Consider the following 24,107-nt stretch of genomic DNA (forward strand, 5'->3'; position numbering starts at 1 on the left):
AACTATTCTACTAATGGGCATATAAGTTTTTTCCCCTTTTATCTACCAGAAAAGATGATCCAATGAAAATGTTTCCACACATAATCCAGTCTGTTTGTATTATTACTGATTTACACTAAAGACTAGAAATGAGATTTGTTCAGGAACAGGGGTATGTGCATTTAACATTTTGGTAGATACTATTTAACTGCAAAAAGACTGTATCAATATACAGTCTCACCAAGTTTCTGAAGGTACTGAGAATGGGATGTTATCAGTTATTTGTTGTTTTGTTTTAGTACTTTAACACCACTTCTTTCATTACTAGTGAGGGAAAGAGTATTTTCATTTATTTATTTAACACTTTTATTTCTTCTTCTAAGCTGTCCGTTTTCCATTAGGTTGCTCATTCCCCACTCTCACTCCCATTATATACAGGAACATTCATTAATAGATATTAACTCTCAAATATCTCGATATCCCCTCCCTGGCCAATTTTCTCCCCTATGCCTGATAAGGAAATTAGGAGCAGAAGAGAAAGCTGAAGGATTATAAAGACACATTTCAACCGTCCAGGAATTCTTAATGGCACTCCTCTTTATGATCAAGATTCCCAAGAGACATAGAAACGTCTCAAAATTTATTCTTACATTAATAATGGCTCCAGTTTTTGAGCTACTGAGTCTACGCCAGTCATCTTTTATATACTTTCTCATTTTAATTCTCTCTAAAAAAGAATGTTAATTATTCATGTATTACAAATAAGGAAATAAGATTTAGAAATGTTAAGTTGCCCAAAGTCCTGCAGTTCATTACTGCTGCTGCTGCTGCTAAGTCGCTTCAGTTGTGTCCAACTCTGTGCAATCCCATAGGCAGCAGCCCATCAGGCTCCCCCGTCCCTGGGATTCTCCAGGCAAGAACACTGGAGTGGGCTGCCATTTCCTTCTCCAATGCATGAACGTGAAAAGTGAAAGTAAAGTTGCTCAGTTGTGTCCGACTACCAGTGACCCCATGGACTGCAGCCTATCAGGCTCCTCCGTCCATGGGATTTTTCAGGGAAGAGTACTGCAGTGGGTTGCCATTGCCTTCTCCGAGTTCATTACTGAATGTTTCCGAATTCCAAAGTAAGCCCATATGACTGCATACAGCGAGTTTCTAACCACTTTGCTATACTGCATCTTTTTTTTAAAAAAAATTTATATTAGTAAATAGTCAAGGTACAAATCTTTCCCCCAAATCTCTGACTCTGCCATTCTAACATTCTAAGAGACTACTACTGCAATAGCAGTTTGCAATCCACCTACATTCAGTGACGCACAAGTTTTAGAGCTGTCATACTCAGGAAATAAAAATAAAAGATGTCCAATTAAATTTGAATTTCAGACAAACAACCAAAAATACTAAAATGTTACTTTTTATCTGAAATTCAAATCCAATTCAGTTCAGTTGCTCAAGAGTCTTCTCCAACATCACAGTTCAAAAGCATCAGTTCTTCGGTGCTCAGCTTTCTTCACAGTCCAACTCTCACATCCATACATGACTACTGGAAAAACCATAGCCTTGACTAGATAGACCTTTGTTGACAAAGTAATGTTTCTGCTTTTGAATATGCTGTCTAGGTTGGTCATAACTTTCCTTCCAAGGAGTAACTGTCTTTTAATTTCATGGCTGCAGTCACCATCTGCAGTGATTTTGGAGCCCCCAAAAATAAAGTCTGACACTGTTTCCACTGTTTCCCATCTATTTCCCATGAAGTGATGGGACCAGATGCCATGATCTTCGTTTTCTGAATGTTGAGCTTTAAGCCAACTTTTTCACTCTCCTCTTTCACTTTCATCAAGAGGCTTTTGAGTTCCTCTTCACTTTCTGCCATAAGGGTGGTGTCATCTGCATATCTGAGGCTATTCATATTTCTCCTGGCAATCTTGATTCCAGTTTATGCTTCTTCCAGCCCTGCGTTTCTCATGATGTATTCTGCATAGAAGTTAAATAAGCAGGGTGACAATATACAGCCATGACGTACTCCTTTTCCTATTTGGAACCAGTCTGTTGTTCCATGTCCAGTTCTAACTGCTGCTTCCTGACCTGCATATAGGTTTCTCAAGAGGCAGGTTAGGTGGTCTGGTATTCCCATCTCTCAGAATTTTCCACAGTTTGTTGTGATCCACACAGTCAAAGGCTTTGGCGTAGTCAATAAAGCAGAAATAGATGCTTTTCTGGAACTCTCTTCCTTTCTCCATGATCCAGCGGATGTTGGCCATTTGATCTCTGGTTCCTCTGCCTTTTCTAAAACCAGCTTGAACGTCTGGAAGTTCACGGTTCACGTATTGCTGAAGCCTGGCTTGGAGAATTTTGAGCATTACTTTACTAGCATGTGAGATGAGTGTATTTGTGCGATAGTTTGAGCATTCTTTGGCATTGCCTTTCTTTGGGATTGGAATGAAAACTGACCTTTTCCAGTCCTGTGGCCACTGCTGAGTTTTCTGTTTGCTGGCATACTGAGTGTAGCACTTTCACAGCATCATCTTTCAGGAGTTGAAATAGCTCAGCTGGAATTCCATCACCTCCACTAGCTTTGTTCACAGTGATGCTTTCTAAGGCCCACTTGACTTCACATTCCAGGATGTTTGGCTCTAGGTGAGTGATCACACCATTGTGATTATCTGGGTCATGAAGATCTTTTTTGTACAGTTCTTCCGTGTATTCTTGCCACCTCTTCTTAATATCTTCCGCTTCTGTTAGGTCTATACCATTTCTGTCCTTTATCGAGCCTATCTTTCCATGAAATGTTCTCTTGGTATCTCTAATTTTCTTGAAGAGATCTCTAGTCTTTCCCATTCTGTTATTTTCCTCTATTTCTTTGCGTTGATCGCTGAGGAAGGCTTTCTTATCTCTCCTTGCTATTCTTTGGAACTCTGCATTCAGATACTTATAGCTTTCCTTTTCTCCTTTGCTTTTTGCTTCTCTTCTTTTCACAGCTATTTGTAAGGCCTCCCCAGATAGTCATTTTGCTTTTTTGCATTTCTTTTCCATGGGGATGATCTTAATCCCTGTCTCTTGTACAATGTCACGAACCTCCGTCCACAGTTCATCAGGCACTCTATCTATCAGATCTAGGCTCTTAAATCTATTTCTCACTTCCACTGTATAATCATAAGGGATTTGATTTAGGTCATAACTGAATGGTCTAGTTATTTTCCCTACTTTCTTCAATTTAAGTCTGAATTTGGCAATAAAGAGTTCATGATCTGAACCACAGTCAGCTCCCGGTCTTGTTTTTGCTGACTGTATAGAGCTTTGGGATCAGAATAAAAGTAGCAGTACAGGACCCAGGAGAGGGGAGGAGAAAGAAACAGGGGGCGAGCCAAACGAACCTCCTGCGGTGCGTTAACCACTACAGTTAAACCAAATCCCAAGGGCAAACCAAAGGCGACAGGACTGCAGGTGAATCGCCGCCAGGCCTAAAAGCCTCCCTCTGTCTCAGGTTCCTCTAGGTTCGTACGGTGGGCCCAATTCAGCCCGTTAAATCTTCCCTCTCTCTTCCCCAGTGACAGGGCTGCCCCTGACATCCAGCCTCCGCGCCCCCTCTTTTAATCTCCATTACCTTTGACCCGCGCACTCTTGGTCTCAAATTTGGTTAGCATCCTTCAGGCTCCGAGTTGTTAATCCGAGTCCTGACACTCCCTGCCGCCCTTTGGTTGCCTCCACGTCAGCGTCCCTCCGCCCCGACTCCCGGAAGTTCCGCGGATACGAACTTCCGGCCCCAGGAGCTCCGGGCCATAGAGACGAAGCCAAGGTTCGCCTAGAGAGGCCACTGCCGGAGAAGGTGGGAATTGAGGCTTCCGCTCAGCCGAGAGGCAAGATGGCCACCGCTGGGGGCGGCTCTGTGGCTGACCCGGGAAGTAGGAGTCTTCTTCGCCTTCTGTCTTTCTGCGCCCTACTGGCAGGTGAGGCCTCCCCTGCCCGTGAGCTCCAGTCTGTAAGGAGAACCCTCCGGATCTGCCCAGCCGCGAGCGCTGCCGTCTCCCATCTGGTCCCAGCAGCCCCTCCGTCCCCCCACCCTGTAAATCCTCTTTTTTTCGTTCCTACAACAGAAGTTCCCCCTTTGCCTGGACTTGAGGGTCCCCTCTCCCCCGCGGCAGGTCAAGTCTCCCGATTTCCTCTTCCAGGCCTCTTCTTGAACTTCCAGCTCAACTCTCTCCCACTTTGTCCGGATACCTCGTTTCCCCCACGGCCCAGCCACCCCATTCAAAATCAGAAAGGACAAGTGTTAAGAGTTCAGCTTTCTTTCCAATGCGTTTAGACTTTTAAGATGAAAGCGCCTGGTTCTGTGGGTGCATTGCAGCGCTAAGGAAGGTAGATGCCTTATTTCTTTCTCGGTTGATTCCACCGTAAACACGCGTCCCTGTGCTTCACCTCGGTTTGTCCCATTAATAAAGTGAGACTAAGGTAAGATATTAGTTCTTTTAACTGTTTATGCTGTGAAATAATGACTCAAGGAACTTTAGGCATTTATACTGTGCACAGGTGTTTGCCTACACGCATTTACTTTCTGGTATATGAGGCCCTAAAATGCAAACATGCTTGTTTATAAACATGATGATACCGTCCCCCAAATTGAGATTGTTTGTGTTAAAGACCTCCAAAGGAGAAACTGGGCTTCCCTGTTGGCTCAGTGATAATGAATCCGCCTGCTAATGCAGGAGACGCTGATTAGATCCCTGGGTCGGTAAAGATCCCCTGGGGAAGGAAATGGCAACCCACTCCAGTATTCTTGCCTAGGAAATCCCATGGACAGAGGAGCCTGGGGGACTACAGTCCATGGGGTCACAAAAGAGTGGCACTGGACTTAGTGACTAAACAACAACAACAAAGGAAAAACTAGCTGCCCCACACTGTGGGCACACACAAATTACTTACTGATATTAGATTAACTGGCAGGGGATATGGCATAAGTTTTCTCCCAGTTCTGTTCAGATTCCTGGAAAAATGTCTCAGGGAGACTTTTGTTGTTGTTGTAATCTATATTCTTAGACTGGCACCAGTTTATTAACTAATTAGTGATGTATATACAGAGTAGAAAAATGGAAGTGTGGTGGAGTATGCAACCAGAAGCAGGTACATCTAATGTTAAATGCCTTTGTTTTGATGAATCAAGTGTTTCCTCTTTAAGCTTCAATGTCAGTTGCTTTATGATTTGTAGCAACCGTATGTGGTACATAGCTGAGTGCATTTATTTGTTCCAGTAATGTTCCCAGGAGGTGAGAAGGGTAGACATCAGTCCCATTTTGGAAAGTATGATATACCCAAAACCATTCAACCTAGTTGTGGTCTGACAGAGGCTATCACCAATGTCTTCCAATTTCTTCTTACATTTTTTATATCTTCTGATCAGGTTTGTGCGAAGGAAACTCAGTGGAGAGGAAGATCTACATCCCCTTAAATAAAACAGCTCCCTGTGTCCGTCTGCTTAATGCTACACATCAGATTGGCTGCCAGTGTGAGTTGAGATTGGGAGCTGTGTTCGTGGCTGTTGACATTTCAGTCTGTCCCCTGGGTGTAATGATTCAAGTCTTGTGGGGAACCTCAACACAAACTAGGCGATGAGGGTAGTAGGTGGTAGAGAACCATTTGTCAAACCAGGCGAGGTAATTAATAAGAACAAACATTGAGGAAATACTACATGCTAAACTTGTTATATGTGCATCTCATTTAACCATCACAACAACCTCATGAAGTAGCCCCCCCTGTTATTACCCTCCATCTTACCAATATGAAGCAGAGACTTAGAGAAGTGAGTAACTTCTAAGATTGTCCTGCTGGTCAGTGATGAAGCTTGGATTTGGTGGTCTAAGTTCTAATCTAGGACTCTTAACCACCCAGTAAGTTAGGTAGAAAGCTATACTCTTTCTTAGGAGAAAAAGCCTCATATTCTATGAAGTCCAGTCATCATCTGCACTCTGAATGCTCTTTTTGGAACCAAAATGAGCTTCTTTAAGGCAGTGAACCCTTTGAAGAAGAAGACATTGAGAAAGCCAAATAGTTGCAAGAGGAAATAATAAAGCATTTAAATTTGTCTTTATGTTTTATAAATGTGTCCCATGTCAACATGTTATGGTTATAAAACTACGAGGGGAAAAAAGTTGTAATCAAAAGGCCGAATTCTCCAGTTCCTTGTTACTTAACCTGTTGTCTTCAAATTTTGTTTGTTGGATAGTAGCTTTGGTAGAATGTAGTTTTTGGCAGGGATGCAGGAAACTTAAAGTCAGATCTTGGCTTCTTCATCAAATTGGTTCCCTCTGAATCTGTTCATTCCTGTAAAAATGGTTGGAATATAAGTGCACAAAGCTGAAAGTCAGATCACCTTTAATAGATGTTTATTGGTGATGCTAAGTGCCATCTCAGCAGTACTTTGTAATTGTCTGAAACCTTCTCATTTGGTTGGAGAAAACTAGACATTGGAAGTGAAGAACTTGCTCAAGGTGGCAATTACTGTTCTTCTACCCACCCATCCCTTGGCTATATTCTGTGTTAATTATCCATGTCCTTGTTACAGCAAGTACTGGGAGTGGGTTAACTGGTTCCAAACAGCTCCAAGTAAAATTTTTGTTGGACCTCATTCTTAAACTAGTCTTGTGAGGAGAGGGGAGTCAGGTGCAGTGTGGACTGAGATCGGACTGTATTGCTGGTCTTGCTGGAACTCCACTTTAGTGCAAAAAGCTAGGCTCCCATCCTCCTGAAGCTGAGCTCTACAGTATCCCCTCTGGCACTGAGTCCTTCGGCTACATGTCCTTAGAGCAGCCCTGTGGGAAGCAAAGCAGTAGCCTGTGGACATAAAGCCTGGAGCCAATACAGAGAGGCGAGAGGGGCGGGGCTGGTCTCTGGCCACTTCCTCATTAGGATCTTGTTTCCTTTTCAGCCTACTTATTTCTAAATCTTACTGCATATCTGTCCATCCTGAGCAAGCTACACCCTCTTAAATTTGGAGTAAAAGACCTAGGTTTGATTTTCTGTTTCTGATGCTGTTTCTATTGGACCCTTTTGAAAGTGCTCAAAAGGGGTAATCTATAGCTTTCTTTGCGTTCCTTTTCTTTAACTCTTTCCCTATGGTATGAGATACTTCCAAGTTATCCGTAAAGCATCCTGGAGTAATATATGTGTCTGCTCCTGGCCTGGGGTGAACAGCCTAAGGTCTTTGGAGATGCTTGGTCCCCAGAAATGAGAGGACTTTAATATCAGCACATCTAATCTCTTTGAGGACCATCATTTGGGAAGTTCTGTTCTACAGATCTCCTTGAACCTCTTGATTTAACCTTACCCAAAACTGACCAAAAGCAAGTGAAGTCTTACCCAAATAGGGCAAAGGAATGGAGATCCATGGAGGCTATGAGGGCATGGAAGTCTGCACAAAAGAAGATTTAGTGCTGGAACTCCAGGCTTGACATCTAGAGCCTGCCATTTCCTGGAGAAAACACATATTAAAAAACTTTGGTGTCTACTGCTACAGGATCTCATATATAAGCCTTAGTGAGGTTGAGGGAAGAGGACAAGAAAATGAAGATCACAGAGCCTTTCTGACATTTAATAAGCAAGGCCTGTAATAAGACTTCTGAGCTCTTTTGTCCTCCATTTCTTCCTAGTAATCTTCAGATGGAACCAGGGCAGTTCTGCCCTTCAGTTTCACTCTAGAGTTGGCTGCATTAACCCAGAGTCTTGTGATATTTTGGAAGTGGGGGGCAGGGGGTGGTGGTGGTGGTGGTGAATAATCTGCCGAATCAGTGAGGCAAAGTCAGAATTGTTAGCTGTAGATGCTTTAATTTAACTCATTCTATCCTGGCAGCTTCCATTAGTGGGGACACAGGGGTTATCCACGTAGTAGAGAAGAAAGAGGACCTGCAGTGGGTGTTGACTGATGGCCCTAACCCCCCTTACGTGGTTCTGCTAGAGGGCACACTCTTTACCAGGTAAGAACTCGGTGTTCCTGCTGGGCAAATGCATCCAGACAAGGGGAGAGTCAGTGAACAGTTTTCCAGCTTGTGAGTGTAAGCTGCCCTGGTCCTGCCAGGCAGGGGGTGGGTTGGTACTCAGAGCAAAAGATGTGCCATCAAAAGGAGTCCCAGTGACCTTGTAAGTAGAACTCTAGGTGCGTAAGGACCCCAGGAAGGAAAGGGATGTACAGAGATATGGTAGATGAGATGAAGCCTTGAGCTCAGATTAGGTCATAGTTTTCATGCAGAAGCTGAAAGACAAGAAATGAGTCAGCAGTGGTGATGCCCCTAATTCTGCATTTGTTTCCACCCTAGAGGGCAGGATGTCAGGCTGCCTGATAATCTCCCCGCCTTCGTTCATGGCATTGTCTCCCTATTCCAGGGATGTGATGGAGAAGCTGAAGGGGAGATCCGGCCGAATTGCTGGTCTTGCAGTGTCTTTAGCCAAGCCCAGTCCTGCCTCAGGCTTCTCTCCCAGTGTGCAATGTCCCAATGATGGGTTTGGTAAGCCCCAGTGGGTCAGGGCAGACTGCTGTCACCCAGAGCTCATCGTTGCTTCGTTCTCTGGGGGGTGGAGGTTATGAAGGAGTACGTGTTTGTGTATACCGTGAGCAGCTACCTCCCAAACAGAAGATTTCTTTGTCTTTGCCACTCATCTCTTCTGTCTCCTGCTCCCCCATCCTCTGTTTACCTTCCACTCTCCCTTTCTGTCACGTGTTTAGATCCCCAACTGGCTAGCCTAGGGGTCCCTGATACCAGTGTCTGTTTTACTGTAGGTGATGAGAAGTTGATGCTTACTTCTTTTTGAGTCACTCCCTCCTTTGGAGCTCTTAGTCCCAACCCTGTGATATCCTAGCCCTCCTCCCTTACCTGGTTTCTAAGTGCTTGGTGTCCCAACATCCTATCTCCTGTCCTCCCTTTCAGGTATTTACTCCGACTCTTATGGGTCACAGTTTGCTCACTGCAAAGCCTTTCAGTGGAACAAGGTGGGCGACGGCTTGGCTTATGAAGATTTCAGTTTCCCCATCTTTCTTCTTGAAGATGAAAATGAAACTAATGTCATTAAGCAGGTAATGACTCCGCCAGCTCTTAGCACTTCTTACTTAGAATTATTTGTTAGGCTCTCCTCCTGTTTGGAGGGAGCCTCATTGTACTAGTCTACCCTCTGAAAGGCCGTTGCCCTAAGAAGAGCCAAGAGGTTTATTTTTTTCATATTCCCCTCTCCTATTTCTCTTCTGCCTTAAAGTATAACATTAAAGGCTTTTAGACTAGAACAAAACATAAAGAATATTTAATATGAGATAAGCTGTAGAGCCATGATTAAGAACACTTTGTATGGTAAGAAAGAGCATTGGACTAGGAATTGAGAGATTCAGTTTAGTAATTTCTGAAGTTCTTTTTAGCTCTAGTGTTCTCTAATTCTAAGCTAATGTTCTCTAATTTTGATACACAGAGCAGTTAAGAGGTTTGTGCAAAAGTTTCATGGTGAGTTGATGTCCAGGCTGTCTTGAATTTGCTTTTTCATCTCCCAGTTTGGTGCTCTTTACAGCAAATCATACTAGAAACAAGCTCCATATTGAGCCAGGCCATTTGGTATAGGGTAATTTCATCAGCCCCAGCTAAGTCGTTGAGTCTGTGACCCTTGGTGACTTGTTCTCTTTGACCTTATAGCCCCTGTGGTTGTACCAGACAGGGCACAGTCCTGTAGCTCAGGGACAGATGTGGGAGCGGCTGAAGGATGGAGCCGGGCCTTCCTCCTTTTGGGGGTATGGGAGGGACACTACAGCTCCAGCCTCACCGGGGTCCTCCTCCCCTTGTAGTGCTACCGAGATCACAACCTGAGTCCAAACGGCTCGGCGCCCGCCTTCCCGCTGTGTGCCATGCAGCTCTTCTCGCACATGCACGCCGTCGTCAGCACCGTCACCTGCATGCGCCGCAACCTCATCCAGAGCTCATTCACCATCAGCCCAGGTGGGGCACGTCGGGGTGAGCTGGCTGCCTGGGGTGGGCCAAAGGGGCGGCCAGCGGGCGTGGCTGAGACCGCTGTAGGGGCCGGGTGGGGTGGGCCGAGCAGGGGGCGCTGGGCAGAGCAGGGGGCACCAGGCGGAAGAACCAGAATGGTTCCACACAAATCAAGGTAGGTTGTCTCCAGTGGCAGAGAAAGTGATGTGGAAGAACGGAGTCAGGGAAGTGACTCGCAGAGTCCGCGGGGCCCTGGTCAGAGGCCGCCTCCGCAGCCGCCTTCTCCCTTACTGTGTCCTGTTCAGAAGTCGTCTGTGACCCCCTGTCCGACTTCAATGTATGGAGCATGCTGAAGCCTATAAATACATCTAGGATGCTGGAGCCCGATGACAGGGTTGTGGTGGCTGCCACCCGAGTGAGTGTTGGCCCGATTGGGGTGGGCAGGACTGGCACAGAAAGGACGGGGTTATCAGGTGTCTAAGTTGCTACCGTGGGGAGCCTCAGACGGAGCAGGCTCTGGACTGTGGGCATCTAGCCATTGCCCCAGGATATGGATGTTTTCTTGGCCAGAGCAGGGGAAGGGGGACTAGGGTCTGGCTCGAATTTCCATTTTCAAAGTGTACCCCCTCTGCCTTGTCTGCTGCGCCCAGCTGGACAGCCGTTCTTTTTTCTGGAACGTGGCCCCAGGGGCTGAAAGCGCCGTCGCCTCCTTCATCACGCAGCTGGCTGCAGCTGAAGCCCTGCAGAAGGCACCTGACGTGGCCACCCTGCCCCGCAACGTCATGTTTGTCTTCTTCCAAGGGGTGAGGGCTCTTTCGCTGGGGTGGGATGGCAGGAAGAAGCAGGTAGTAAAGGTGAGAAGGGCTGTGGTTTGGGGAAGATCTCAGCACTTGGTCTAGTTGTTATTCAGCTCCTGGAAAGTCTCCCCTTCAGGCTCCCTCATCACAGGAAGCATTTGCACCCTGACCCAGAATTGCTAAACTGCCAACTCCCTCACTCCCCCACTGATGGAGTCTTTTTATTCTGTGGACCCAGGAGCCCTGAGGCTCCCGCCTCTCCCTACCGCCGCCACAGCCTGGCCACGGAGTAGGGGAACCAGCATCTGTGGCTAAGTGGGTGGAGGTGAGGGGAGAAGCAAGAAGCAGGCACATAACAGCTGGTGTCCGCCTTGGGTCTCTGCCACTGTTGCCCTCCCCATGTCTGGGCTCAAGAAGTCCTGAGACACACACATGTGAGGCCTCGCTGCAGCTGGGAGGCAGGGTAGGGAGGAGGGCAGGGTCGTGTGACTCGGCTGGCCGGCAGCTGAGATAGCGCGGACAGTAGTAGCCTTTGTGCCTAGAGCTCTGAGGATCTGGCCCCAGGTCACTGAGGCTGCCCTCATGCTATGGGATCTCTGTTCCCTTTCCCACCTGTCTGTGCCCCTCAGGAAACTTTTGACTACATTGGCAGCTCGAGAATGGTCTACGACATGGAGAAGGGCAGTTTTCCTGTGCAGCTAGAGAACATCGACTCATTTGTGGAGCTGGGACAGGTGTGTGGCACGTCTCCTCCCTACTCTTCCTTTCCTCCTCAAAGCTTTCCCTCAGCTACTCCCTCGTCCTCACTGAAGGTGCTGCCGCCCCTTCCCTTGACTTCTGCTCCCACTCCTTTCTTCCTGGTATGGGCCAGAAGGGGAAACTTAACTATAAACGTTGCTCCTTCGTCTTACCTCCAGGTGGCCTTAAGAAACTCACTAGAGCTTTGGATGCACACAGACCCCATGTCTCAGAAAAATGAAACTGTACTAAACCAGGTAACCTGAGCATCTCTTCCCCTCACTTCCTGTTTCAGCAGCTCAAAATATGGGCTTGCCCTGGCCTTATCCCCACCAGCCTCCAGGGCGTGTAAGACAGGACCTTAGGTTGGGTGTTGACTAAAGGGTGAACTCCCCACCTGTTCCAGTTCCCCGGGAAAACCATGAGCTCAGCTCTTGTCACTATTCCCTGGGATGGGTAGTTCTCTGATCATTCGGTACCTAGCGAACTATCACTGCCCACTTAGGACAGGGTGTGGGTATCTCCTTTCTTCTCTGCTACCCCAGGGACCCGGCTGTCCTGCTTACCCTGCCCCATTCCTGGCTGTGTCAAACTCCCTACCCAAACTGTTTTCCACTTTTCTCACTTCTTGTTCAAGACCCTCTCTCCCTCAAAGTACAGCTATAGGTCTGTTTTGTCCCTGAGGTCCTCTTCCTGCCAGCCCAGCTTCAATACCCCCCCGTGCCTCTTACAGCCTAGAGTGGACTACTGGTATGGCACTCAGCACTGTTTTGTATTATTTTTTTGCTCCTCCAGTTCTGCACAGTAAATAATAAGTAACACGTCGGCTAAGACAATGTCCTGAGGACAGTTGGGTTTACCTATAAATATGGGGAAAAAAAAAAAAAACCCACCACAGATCTCTTCCTTCTTTGTGTGGTGATTTAAACAGGATAGTAGATGCTGCAGGAAAATCCAGAGAGGCTTGATACCAAAAGGCTTGCAGGATTTAGATCCAGGTGGATTTAGGGCTGCTTTGAAAGTTGGGGAGCATTGCAGGTCTGAGGGGCCTCCTGCTTCCTCCCCTCACAGCCTCCGTCAGCTCATGCCCCTCCTCTCCCAGGTGGAGGCGCTCCTGAGCACCCTGGAGCAGAGCAGCGCTGCTGTCCCCACTGTCGTCCTCAGGAGACTGAATCAGTCCCAGCCTCTGCCACCGTCTTCTCTGCAGCGATTTCTTCGGGCACGAAACGTCTCTGGCGTTGTTCTTGCTGACCACTCTGATTCCTTCCATAACCTGTAAGAGTTGCCCAGCCCGCCTCCTTGACATTCCTGAAGAGAGTCTGTTCTGCAGTTTGAGGCCCACAGAGGAACAGAGTCCCTGTGTCAAGAGGAACCCCTGCTCGCTCCTATCCCCATGCCACCCTCTCCAGAACCGCAGGTCAATCTGTGCTCTTTGCTCAGTGTCCTGTTCTCATCTCACACGATCCTCTCGTTGGACTAGAAGTTCATTTTAGAATGCAGTCCTCAGCTGAGTCCCTTCGTAGCTCGGTACTCCTAACCCGTTGTTCCACCTCTCCACGCTCTCCAGGAGCCCGAGTTCCCCAGGGCTGCCAGCAGAGGGCATCGTTACAAATGCACAGTACAGTGGTGACGGGGAGCCCGTGGCCGGAGGACATGGAGCTGTCCCCTGCCCGGGGCTGGCCCGCGGGGGACACAGATGGTACTCACCCTGAAATGTCACATGTTCTTACTGTGTGGTAACTGCATGTGGTTCAGTGTGGGTGTAAAAATGTTCCTGCAGCCGAGGGGGCTGCAGAGATTGGGGCAAGGCCATGCTAGTCACTTTTCTGCCAGTCCTGACACCCCTAAACTGCCGCTAACTCGATGCCAAGGGCAATGGGACTGTACTCAGGCTGGACTGCTAGGCCCCCAGCCTCCCTTCCCTTCTTCCAACAGGCCAAGTGAGTTTCTTTTTTTTTTTAACTTTTTTTTTTTTGGTGGTACTAGGTCTTTGTCGCTGTGCTTTCCTCTAGCTGTGGTGCGTGGGGGCCACTCTGGTTGCGTGCGTGGGCCTTTCAGTGCGTCGTGGAGCACGGGCCCGAGGGCCCGAGTAGCCGTGCTGCCTGGTCTCGGTAGTTGGGGCCCCTGGGCTCCAGAGCGCAGTCTCAGAGTTGGTGCGCGGTATGTGGTGTCTGCCTGGCCCAGGGATCGGGTCGGCATCTCCTGCACTGGCAGGCAGGTGCTTTACCACTGAGCCACCAGGGAAGCCCCCAAGTGAGTTTCTGAATCAAAATGCATAAGCTCTGGTTCTCCAGCCTCTGCCCAGTAGCACCTTCTCATTTATTTGGGGTGGTGACAGTTCCAGAACGTAAGATCAGCTTTCTTCTCCAGACCTATCTTCTGTGCTACTGTGTGGTGAGAGGTGATCCATCATTTGAGCACACACTGGACTTGACCATGTGATCGACTTGATTCCTTGTGGGGCAGGCTATTCAGTGATGGTAGAGGCTGGGAGCTCTCGCCTTCCTTCTCTTCTGAGATCTGCCTCCTTGGGGCTCCAAGGCGTATTGAGGTGGTTTAACCCTGTGTAGTGTTACATGTCTGTGGACAGGCCTGCTCGTCACCCTCTGCTCCCAGCCACCTTCAATATGAATGTGCGTGGAAACAGTCATACGATTGCTCTGATAATGTGTGGTAGGGTTCTCTCAGCCACCCTCCTGTATCTCTGACCCAAACGACACAGAAGTGTTGCTTATGTTTTAGGATCTCCCAGGAAGGCGCAGATTCTGCATTTTGGTCTCATTTGCCTCTTCTGTCTTGTCAGTCACACAAGGCTTTGTATTCAAGCACTCTCACCTGCATTCCTACCTCCCCAGCCTCTGCTCCTTCTTCAGTATGAAATCCTGATTTCCTCTCTCCCCTCATCCTCGGATGAGGGAAAATGAGACCCCGAGTTCCTGCAGAAGGGACAGTGGAGGGAGGAAAGGGCCGGGCCCTGGCTGAGTGCAGTCAAGGCTCATTCCGGCTTTCCTGACAGCTATTACCAAAGCATTTATGACACTGCTAAGAGCATCAATGTGACCTACCCTGCAGGGCAGAGCCCCGAAGAGGACCTGAACTTTGTGACAGACACCGCCAAGGTAGCACCCGGGCTGGGGGGTGCGTGGGGGCCACAGTGCACGAGGCTGACGTGTCAGTGTTGGGGGTCAGGGAATCTGGGCCACTCAGCCCCTCTGCTCCTCCCGCAGGCTCTGGCAGGTGTAGCCACGGTGCTGGCACGCACACTGTACCAGCTCGCAGGAGGAGCCAGCTTCAGGGACACCATACAGGCTGACCCCCACACGGTAGGAGCAAGTGGGCCCCGGTTCCTTTCTGTGTGTCTGCCCTGGTGGCTCAGACGGTAAGGCGTCTCCCTGCAATGCAGGACCTCTGGGTTGGGAAGATCCCCTGGAGAAGGAAATGGCAACCCACTCCAGTACTCTTGCCTGGAAAATGCCATGGATGGAGGAGCCTGGTGGGCTATAGTCCATGGGATCGCAGAGCTGGACACGGCTGAGCGGCTTCCCTGGCACACAGTGGGCTACTGCGTCCTTCATCCTGGTAGTCTCCCACACCTTGGCATCTAGCAGGCCTGGATGTGTGGGTGAGGACCACTGATGCCCTGGGTGTTCCCCCAGCGGGCCTCATCTGTGTCTTGTCACCAGCCACCGTTTTCCCTACCCCAGTGTCTGGCCAGTCTGGTTCCTACCCCATGACTGAAATCTCCACTAATAAAACTTTGCTTGGGCTGCAAGTCTCCCCCATATCCCCATCCTAGGTTACTCGCCTGCTCTATGGGTTCCTGGTTAGAGCCAATAACTCATGGTTCCAGTCTATCCTCAGGCCAGACCTCAGGTCCTACCTGGGTGAGTACCTGGTGTGGGGTGGAGTCCTTAACCAAGGGAAGGGATACAGGAAAAGTCATCATTTTGACTTAATCTTTACTTCTTTGTTTTTTCTATTTTCTTGCCCCCCGTTTTCCTTTCCTCCTCCTGAAATTTGTTGGATTCTCTTCTCTTGACTTTCTCTTCTCCGGCTGCTGCCAATCTTGGGCTCTCTCTGGCCCTGCCCATCTGTGCCTCCCCCCCCCCGCCCCGCCCCCTTCCACCCACTGAATCCCCCCCTTTCCGTGTGGTCTCCGCCCAGGTGACGGGCCTCTTCAGCATTACATCGCTGTCTCCAGCCCCACCAACGCCACTTACGTTGTACAGTATGCCTTGGCTAACTTGACCGGCAAGGTGCTAGACCTTACCCGAGAGCAGTGCCAGAACCCGAGTCAAGTCCCCACTGAAAACAAGGATGTGAGTGGTAGTGGACATCAGAGGGGACCCCAGGGCCCCCTCTACCCCTCCTTCCGCTGGGACGGTTGCTGGATCTCCTAGGCTTGGTTGGACCCAAGGGATTGGGGTGGAGAGGTGGAGGGATGCAGCCCATTGAACTCGAGTACTGAAGAGGCAGCACCCTGGGTCAAAACGGACTAACCACATGGTGAAGGGAGCGGGTGAGAGAGGTCTGCATCAGCCCCTTGCTGTGACCTGTGTCCTGTGCAGCTGTACGAGTACACCTGGGTTCAGGGCCCTTTGAACGCCAATGAGACAGACCGGCTCCCCCGGTGTGTGCGTTCCACGGCACGCCTGGCCAGGGCCTTGTCCCCTGCCTTTGAACTGGAGCAGTGGGGCTCTACCGAATACTCGACGTGGACCGAGAGCCGCTGGAAAGACATCCGCGCACGGATATTTCTGATAGCCAGCAAAGAGCTGGAGGTGAGATAGGGAGGGTGGGTGGCAGAGGTCTCTTTGACCTCTCTCTATTGCCTCTTGTCTCTTACCCCTGCTAGCTCTCATTTGCCCCCAAAACCTGCTGCACACCTGTCCCTGGTCAGCCAGCATGCGCCGTTAGGAAGCTGGTCCTCACGGACAGTTTGCTGATGTGTTCATCCTGGCCGTGTGCACCCATGGAGACCCAAGGAGACAGTATGGAGCCCTTCCCCAGCTCCGCTCCCGCCCAGCACACCCACCTACAGAGCTAGAACGTCACTCTAATGCTTATTGAGCACCGGTCACAGTCACGTTATTGGCCACCAGAGAATCAAAGTCATGGCCCTACCTTCAGGATGCTTAAAATTTACGTAAAAAGTGCAAAAGCAAGGACAGGTATTTTACTCCTCTTCCCAAATGGGGAGACTGAGTCCCCAGACTGGGGAGATGTTGCCTGTGATTGCTTAGTACTTGGTGCTTAGAGCCAGCCCTGCCTCCCCGCCCCGAGCAGTCACCACAGCTGCCCGGAGTTCTGAGAACACCTCTCTCCTTCCCTGCCCGCGCCCTCCTGCAGTTTATCACCCTGATAGTGGGCTTCGGCATCCTCGTCTTCTCTCTCATCGTCACCTACTGCATCAATGCCAAAGCCGACGTCCTTTTCATCACTCCCCGGGAACCAGGATCTGTGTCTTACTGAAGAGGACCCCAGCTTTTCCTGCCAGCTCTGCAGTGTGCTTCCTAGATCATCTGTCCCACGGGGACATAAACCACTAGTTTGTCATGGAACCTCTCTGGGCCTGGCTCAGACTTGACGTTGACATAAAGCGGAACTGCCCGAAAGAGACAATGAGAGATAATCGAGTCACCCACCGCCCGCATCTCCCCCTTCCTGTCTGCTCGTCCCCGTTCCTTCTTCCTTGCCCCTGCCTGATCTTGGGATGACAAATAGAAGCTTCCTGCTCCTGTCTGACTCCTGCCCCATGGTGGTTTAGAGCTGCCTGCCCTAACTTCCCCTTCTTCAGCGTCCATTTTCTCTCTCCTTCCTGTCTTGTGCCTCCCCATGCTCCCTGCTCCCGCCTCTCCCTTCCTGACCAGGAAGGACATGAAGGGTTGAATGCCAGGAACAAATGACAAGGAAGCCCTCAGGAGGACAGGGCCATCTGTGGGCTGAGCCTTCTGTCTCCCTCCAGCTGTCCCGTCTCCAGGCCCTTAGATGGCACATCAAGGGGGTGTGCTGCCGGGGGCGAGGGGGGGGCATCCCACCTCCAGCCCACAGTACTTGGTTGTAATTTTTATTATGCTGTAATATCTATTTTTGTTTCCTTTTTCTGTGTGTGTGTGTGTGTGTGTGTGTATATGTGTGTATGTAAATATATAAATAGCGAGTTTCATTAAAAGAGACTGCCCCACACAACCCGTAACATTACCTATTTTTTCCCCAGCCCCCTGTTCAATGACCCTACGTTAGAGACGTAGAATTGCAACCACCGTGCTCTCTTCTCAGTCCCCAGAGGACCCCAGCAGTATGACTGTCAAAAACAGCAGACACTAGCAGAAGAGTTCCTTCTGGCCCCTGGTCTGCATTCGACAGACATTTCTTTCCCTGTCTGAGACCCAAGCTGGGGTACAGAGATGAATGGAGTACAGCAAGCAGCCCTGACCCTTGAGTAACTCACATCTGGGGGGAAGGGAGAAACATACACTCACAACTAGGGGTAATGGAGAAATCACAGCCTCTCCACAGTGCTCTGGCAGCACATGGAGGGGTTCAAGGCAGTGGTGGTGGCATTTAGAAAGCTGCGGAGAGGAAGCACTTGGGCAGTGATTTAGAGCTCGCCAGATGTGGAAGCACAGAGCCAGGAAAAGGCATGGGTCACGTTTGAGGACTGTAGGTTGTTCAGTGTGCCTGAGCCATAGAAACTGAGGCAGTGAGGTTGCGGCAGGTCACAAAGACGCTTGGGTGGCACACTAAGCAGTCTGGGCTCTGTCAGTGGGCATGATGTAGACCAAAACGAGCAGTTTTACACCCTTCTAGAAAGGATCTCTGTGCGCTAGGTAGGTACTCGAATTCCCTGGGTCCTCACAGGCAGAATTCTGGAGTGTGGCAGAGCTGCTGGATGTTGCTGGGAAGGGGCTGAATCAGCTGAGCGTGGAACCTGCAGGAGTGGCAGCTGAAGCCAGCCTTCTCCTCACTGCTGGCCAAGAGCCTGTCTCCAACGTGTGTGAAGACAGCAGAGATGGAAAAGAACTGGCCATTTTCAGAGTCCTAAGCACCCCTCTTAGTTTCCTGATTGAACTATTTACCTTTGCAAATCCTGCTGAGAGGTGATTTTTCTCGAGGTTTCTTTCCCAAGTTCCCTCAGGGGGCCTGTTTGGGGTTTGGGGCTGTGGGGGAAATAAACCCCGCTGCTTTCCCTCCACCACACCCCTCCCGGTTTGAGCTGGAGAAGCTGCTCCGTGCTGGCGGGAGCTGAGCACAGCTGCCACCATCGCCTGGGCCCACTCCACGCCTCCCTCGGCCAACAGGTCTCCCAGCGGACAGAGCACTAAGCTCCCTCATCCTGCTGGCAGTTTCGGGAAGTGGGGAAGTGGCTGAGAACCAGTGAGGGGGCTGAACAGGGAAGCAGAGGGTTGGGAAGAATCAAGGGACAGGAGAGAAGGATACAGGATATCAGTCCCCGCCACCTCGGGAGGAATCTGCAGCAAAGCTTGTCTTTCGCCTTCCGCACTATGCCTACCCCACCCTCCCTCCTCTCCCCGAAACTTACAAAACCAAAGAACATGGTTTTTGGCCTCCATGGAAGGGGCATAGACCCTCACTGGGGTCCCCTCTCAGACCACAGTCTGACTCCTCCCCCGGCTCCTCCTGTGTCCCGAAAACCACACAGGACTGACCAGCAGCATCGTAAGGCCACAGACTTAACTCCTTAGGCTCCTTCTCTCTCCGTCCAAGGCCTTGCTCAGCCCTGTGCCTCCTGAAATTTGTCTTCCCTTCCCCGCACCTTGCTCACAGGGCTTCCCTCCCTGCCTCCTACCCACTGCCAGCTCACACTGCGCCTCCACCCAACCCTCGTGCACAGTTGAGTGAGTGACCACCCTGCTCCGGGGCCCAGTCTGTCCTGTCTCCCCTCTGTGACACCTGGTCCCTGGAAACTAGACCGAAGGCTCTTCTGTTCCCTGGTTTCTCTTTCCCAGCTTCTCCGAGTAGAGGCTTTACTTTCCTGTTTCTAACGTCTGGGTCACTGCTCCCAGAGGCGCACCCTGGGAGGAGGTATTCCCATCCAGAGTCTGGTGTTCTGCACCAACATCCCACCTTGTTTAAAAGGACTTTGTTTCTTTCAGGGACCATATAATAAGACCTTAGGAATTGTGTTTATGGTCTAACTCATTTGATAGATGGGGAAACGGCAGCTCAGAGGAGTGACGTGGCTTGCTGAAGGCTCCACAGCACATTAGAGCTGTGTGAGACATTTCTTATATCTCCACTGGCAGCTACAGCGGTAATAAACATTTATTGAGCCTGACAGTGGGCAAGGCACTGTCCCAGCATCATAAAAGGGTATGAGATACGGCACCTTCCCATAGGGACTTGGGATCCAAAGTCTCGATGGCAGCATGGGGTAAATAACCAGGCAAGGCAGCATTTGCTCCGTGCAAAACCCATGCTGTAAACAGGTTCTACCTGAGTTCAGAGGATGGAGGGTTTGCTCTGGGCAGGCATGTAGGGAGGAGTTTCAAGTTGTGGGAAGGGCTCAGGACCAGATTTTCTGGAGTGCCTCCAGCGCTCTGTGTGACTTTGGAAAGGGCACTCCCCTCTCTGGGCCCCAGTGTTTTCATCTGTGTGCAGTCAGACCAGGCTGTCCTCTGAGGCCCTGCCCGGCTCTGGCCGCCTCTCTTCCCTTTTCCCTTTCATCTTAAACCCCTCAGGACAGGGGATGGCTTGAAGGGTTGGCTGATTCACAAGCTTTTTAAGGTGGTTAGAAAGTTCTCCCATGGGAGAGGGAGGCCTCGGTGGGGGCTGGGTGGGGGTGGGGGGGGGGCTGATCGCCCTCTAACTCGGGGACAGATGACTGTGGGTAGTGGCGCAGCGTGGTAGAAATGCCATCCTGAAACTCAGCCTCCCCAACTCAAAACAAGCTTGGTAGGGGTTGCTGAAGTGACCTTTGGGAAGCAGAGAGCCTTGGAAGGTCAGGGTCAGGTGGGATTTGATTTCTTCCAGAGCCCCACGCTCAGAAGGTAGAGGGGCTTGCACATAGCTGTGGTGAAGGGGGCAGCTGGAGCCCCTGTCCCCATCCAGAGAGGCCGTGGAGGCTGGAGGGGAGGGGGCACCTCAGGAGGCCTGAGGAGATGATGCAACTGTGAGTAACTGTCACCAGCGCTGGCTCTGGCCGGCTGGCTGCTCAGGGGCTGCGGGCCAGGACCCCAGAGTCCCCTCCTTCTTCCCCCATCAACTGAGGGGGAGTTAGAGAAACTGGAGGGAAAGAAGGAACAACAGAGCCGAAAGGACATCTGGGAAAAGAAGAAAGGAGGGAAGGGCAAGTGGCAGTAGGCAGTCCTCATCGGGCTGAAGGAGGGAAGGAGCCCGGGAGCCTGCGAGGGAGCTGAGCCTGAGGGGAGAGAGGCCAGGCTGGCGGGCGGGCGGGCGTGGCCAGGGGGAGTGGGCGCAGAGCTGGTGGTGACAGATGGGTGGACACAAAGAGGAGGGCTTGGGGGAGACAGATGGATGGGGGAGGGGGTAGGAGAGGCGGCGGGGGGCGGTGGGGGGGGTGGGCAGTGGTCGGAGGAAGCCCTAATGAGATTGAGGATGGGCTCGGAGCTGGGGAGAGGTGAGCAGAGCGGAGGGAAGACAAAGGCGACAAGGCCTAGGGGGCCCGGGAGTGAGAGAGGGCTCAGGGGCTTCCAGTGGGCTGGCGGCAGAGAAAGGGACAGATTGCGCTGTCCGCCAGGGTGGTAGAGACCCGCTGTCACCTCGGGGCACAGAGGGGTGGAGACAGGGAGACAGAGGGAGAGCTCCTGGAAGCAGCCAAGGAGGGAAGGAAGGAGATCCAAGACAGCCGCTGCTTCCTAGGCACACAGAGGCTCCAGCCCAGAGGCTCCGTGACCCCAGCACAGCTGATAACAGCCCTGCCCCCCAGCCACTCCTGGGGGAGGGTCGGGCGGTGTGGCACAGCGAGGGTTAATGCCGTCTGCTCTCCCTGCCAGTCGCTTGCCTGGTTGGGTCCCCAGGGCTCCCCACATATGTCACCCCCTCTCCTGCCAAACCCACAGCTTCCAGCTCCTCCAGGCCCTACCCCCACCCTCAAGGTGCAGGCCCCTGCCCCTGTGTCTTCTCTACCCCACCCCCTTCCTCCCCCACCACCTACCTCACAGGCCTGCAGTGTGGTGATGAAAAGAGATAGTGAGTACCAATCTGAAAAAAGTGGATGCCTTGTAAAATGCAAAACAGCAATAAAGCCACAGAGCCACACACCCTCCCACCCCCATCCCCATCCTCTTGCCCCCCGCCCCCAACACAGCAAAGGCCCTTATACAACTCCCAGGGTTCTCCTCCACACTCAGGGCGTGGGGCTGCTGGCAACCCAGGTTGACCTCCGAGCTGCCCCCAGCCTCCCTCAGTCATCACGCCTCGTATACATGTGCAGAGAAGCTTCTTGCCACCTTTGAGTCACAGTGCACGACCTAAGGGCTTAGGCGGCCTAACACTTGCCCACGCACAGTAGCACAAAAGCCCTATGAGGGAGGTGACACTGTCACCCTTTCACAGATGACAACGTAGGTTCAGTCAAGGTTAATGGTGTATCCAAGGTCACCAGGACTCGGACCCTGGTCTGCCGGTCCCAAGCTCAGAAGAATTAGTAGCTCTGCCCACCACTGCTTGTTTTTAGCTCCTCATCACCACGTGGTGGCTCAGCCGGTAGAGAATCTGCCCGCAGCACAGGAGACCTGACTTCGATCCCTAGGCCGGGAAGATGCCCTGGAGGAGGGCATGATGACCCACTCCGGTATTCTTGCCTGGAGAATCCCACGGGCAAGGAGCCTGGTGGGCTACAGTCCATGGGGTCGGAAGAGTGGGACACGAATTAGCAAATAAACCACAATGATCATCTCATGTGCGTGTGTGCATGCTAAGTCACTTCAGTCACGTCCAACTCTGCGACCCTGTGGACTAGCCCACCAGGCTCCTCTGCCCGTGGGATTCTCCAGGCAAGAATTCTGGAGTGGGTCGCCGTGCCCTTCTCCAGGAGATCTTCTTGACCCAGGGGTCAACGAACCCCTGTCTCTTGTGTCTCTGGCATTGGCAGGTGGGTTCTTTACCACAGGTGCCACCTGGGAAGCCCTCTTTATCACATGCCTATGTTCTTAGCTGCTCTCTCAAGGAACAGAAACTGATCTCTGAGTGAAGACTGGGGCTGGAGGCTCCAAAGTCCAGGATCCTGGAAGGACAGCAGAGGAGGCGGAGGTGGTCCTAGAGCACGCTCTCTCCCGTCTGTACCCTCAGCCCTCAACTCGCGCTGGGCACAGCCTGGGCGGGTGCTGCAGGGATGGAGGCTGCAGAGCCACCATATCTGAGCCAAACTGCCCACAAGGCGGGAGGCTGGGAGCAGGATTTGGTTTCTGTCTCCCATCTCCACCCTACCACGGTTCCTTTCTGCCTCTAGGGTCCTTCCAGGCTCTGCTGCTGTTCTTCTCCCCGTTCACCCTTGAAGCCAGGCCTCACCATGCCAGTAACGTCCTCACTCTCGCTCTGTTTGTCCTGTCTCCCCACCTTGCCTCCCTGTCTCCAGTCATTTTATTGTTTCCTCACAACCCTCTGCGTTCTGCCTCCCTCGTGTCTTGTGTATCTCCATGCTGTCTCAGAGGCCCTCCGGACTCCCTCCCAGCATCAGCTTCTATCCGTCCCTGAATATCTGTGTATTCTCCACATCCACAGCTCACCCAGCTCTGTGTCTCCCTAACCGTCTCCTCTTTTCATGTCTCTCCCCACATCTCTGTCCCCCCTACCCTTCTCCCCATCAGGAGTCTTCCCACTCCTCTGCATCTTTCCCGTGTCTGTGCCCTGACAACGCTGTTTTCTCATCATTTCCCTGTCTCAGTGTCTCCCCATGTCTCCCGCTTCCTTTCCTCTGTTTCCTTTCCATTTCCCAGTTGTCCTGTGTCTTTCCTCTCCTCCATGGCGCTCTCTCCTGAATCTCTTAGTCACCCAATTTCCTTGGATGGGGTGGAGGACAGGAGGGTGGGGGAGGTAGGCTTGTTGTTGCTGGGGGCTCATTAGGTAGAGATTGGTTTTTAATCAGCACCATGGCAATGATGATGCAAGAACTGAGATGCCACCTGATCCCCTGCCCCCCAGCCCCCCTCCTCAAACCTCCTTTCCCCTCCAGCTCAGCCCATCTGCTGGCGCCTGGGCACCTGTCTGGGCCTGCCCAGGTGGGATTTGGCACCTCCCAGACCTGGGAGTGGGGAGGGGTGGGGGAGCTTGGGAAAGAATTACAGGACTCCCCTTTGGGAATGCCTTACCCTGGAGAAAGCCCAGAAAAGGTTGATCAGCAACGGGGAAATGGCAGGTGCTTCCAGAAGCCTGAAGGTAGGCTATGCGCCTACTAAGGGCCAGGCCCATGACATGCATTATCTTACTTAATCTCCCTGGCAACCTAAGCGGCAGCTATAATTAATCCCATTTTACAGAAAAGAAAGGTTGAGGTTTAAGAGGGTTTCCCAGGCGGTGCTAGTGGTAGAGAATCCACTTGCCAATGCAGGGGATGCCAGAAATGTGGGTTCAATCCCTGGGTCGGGAAGATCCCCTGTAGAAGGAAATCGCAACCCACTCCAGCATTCTCACCTGGAAAATTCCATGGACAGAGGAGCCT

The 24,107-nt window shown here is 51.3% G+C and overlaps 2 protein-coding genes across 4 annotated transcripts in view; one reads left to right on the plus strand and one right to left on the minus strand.

Moving 5' to 3' along the window:
* The window catches only part of COPA (COPI coat complex subunit alpha), a 50,485-nt gene extending 46,773 nt beyond the window's left edge, over positions 1-3,712 (minus strand). For both annotated transcript variants that reach the window (XM_004002669.6, XM_004002670.6), the window contains exon 1: positions 3,584-3,712. In XM_004002669.6, the coding sequence (XP_004002718.1) occupies positions 3,584-3,623 (40 nt within the window). In that variant the 5' untranslated portion in view covers positions 3,624-3,712. The remainder of the gene's footprint in view (positions 1-3,583) is intronic.
* A 115-nt stretch (positions 3,713-3,827) lies between these two features.
* Positions 3,828-17,653, plus strand: NCSTN (nicastrin). Of its 2 annotated transcripts, none has more exons than XM_012184363.4 (17): positions 3,828-4,428; positions 5,375-5,479; positions 7,820-7,943; positions 8,350-8,471; positions 8,892-9,037; positions 9,788-9,938; positions 10,235-10,344; positions 10,580-10,732; positions 11,356-11,460; positions 11,644-11,721; positions 12,567-12,739; positions 14,481-14,583; positions 14,692-14,787; positions 15,261-15,348; positions 15,629-15,783; positions 16,033-16,245; positions 16,814-17,653. In XM_012184363.4, the coding sequence occupies exons 4-17, from the start codon at positions 8,357-8,359 to the stop codon at positions 16,934-16,936; spliced, it is 1,809 nt and encodes a 602-aa protein (XP_012039753.3). In that variant the 5' UTR covers positions 3,828-4,428; positions 5,375-5,479; positions 7,820-7,943; positions 8,350-8,356; the 3' UTR covers positions 16,937-17,653. The 2 variants fall into 2 exon arrangements, with proteins under 2 accessions (XP_012039753.3, XP_004002720.3); XM_004002671.4 differs by having other exon boundaries at positions 3,828-3,926.
* The last annotated feature ends 6,454 nt before the right edge of the window (positions 17,654-24,107 follow it).

This window comes from Ovis aries, chromosome 1 (genome assembly GCF_016772045.2).
Source record: "Ovis aries strain OAR_USU_Benz2616 breed Rambouillet chromosome 1, ARS-UI_Ramb_v3.0, whole genome shotgun sequence".
Lineage (NCBI taxonomy): Eukaryota > Metazoa > Chordata > Mammalia > Artiodactyla > Bovidae > Ovis > Ovis aries.

Coding starts and splice junctions, on each gene's coding strand:
- NCSTN (XM_004002671.4), top strand. CDS start 3,842: ATGGCCACCGCTGGGGGCGGCTCTGTGGCTGACCCGGGAAGTAGGAGT. Junction 14,788..15,260: donor TACAGGCTGACCCCCACACG/GTAGGAGCAAGT, acceptor TCCCCATCCTAG/GTTACTCGCCTGCTCTATGG. Junction 15,349..15,628: donor AGACCTCAGGTCCTACCTGG/GTGAGTACCTGG, acceptor GTCTCCGCCCAG/GTGACGGGCCTCTTCAGCAT.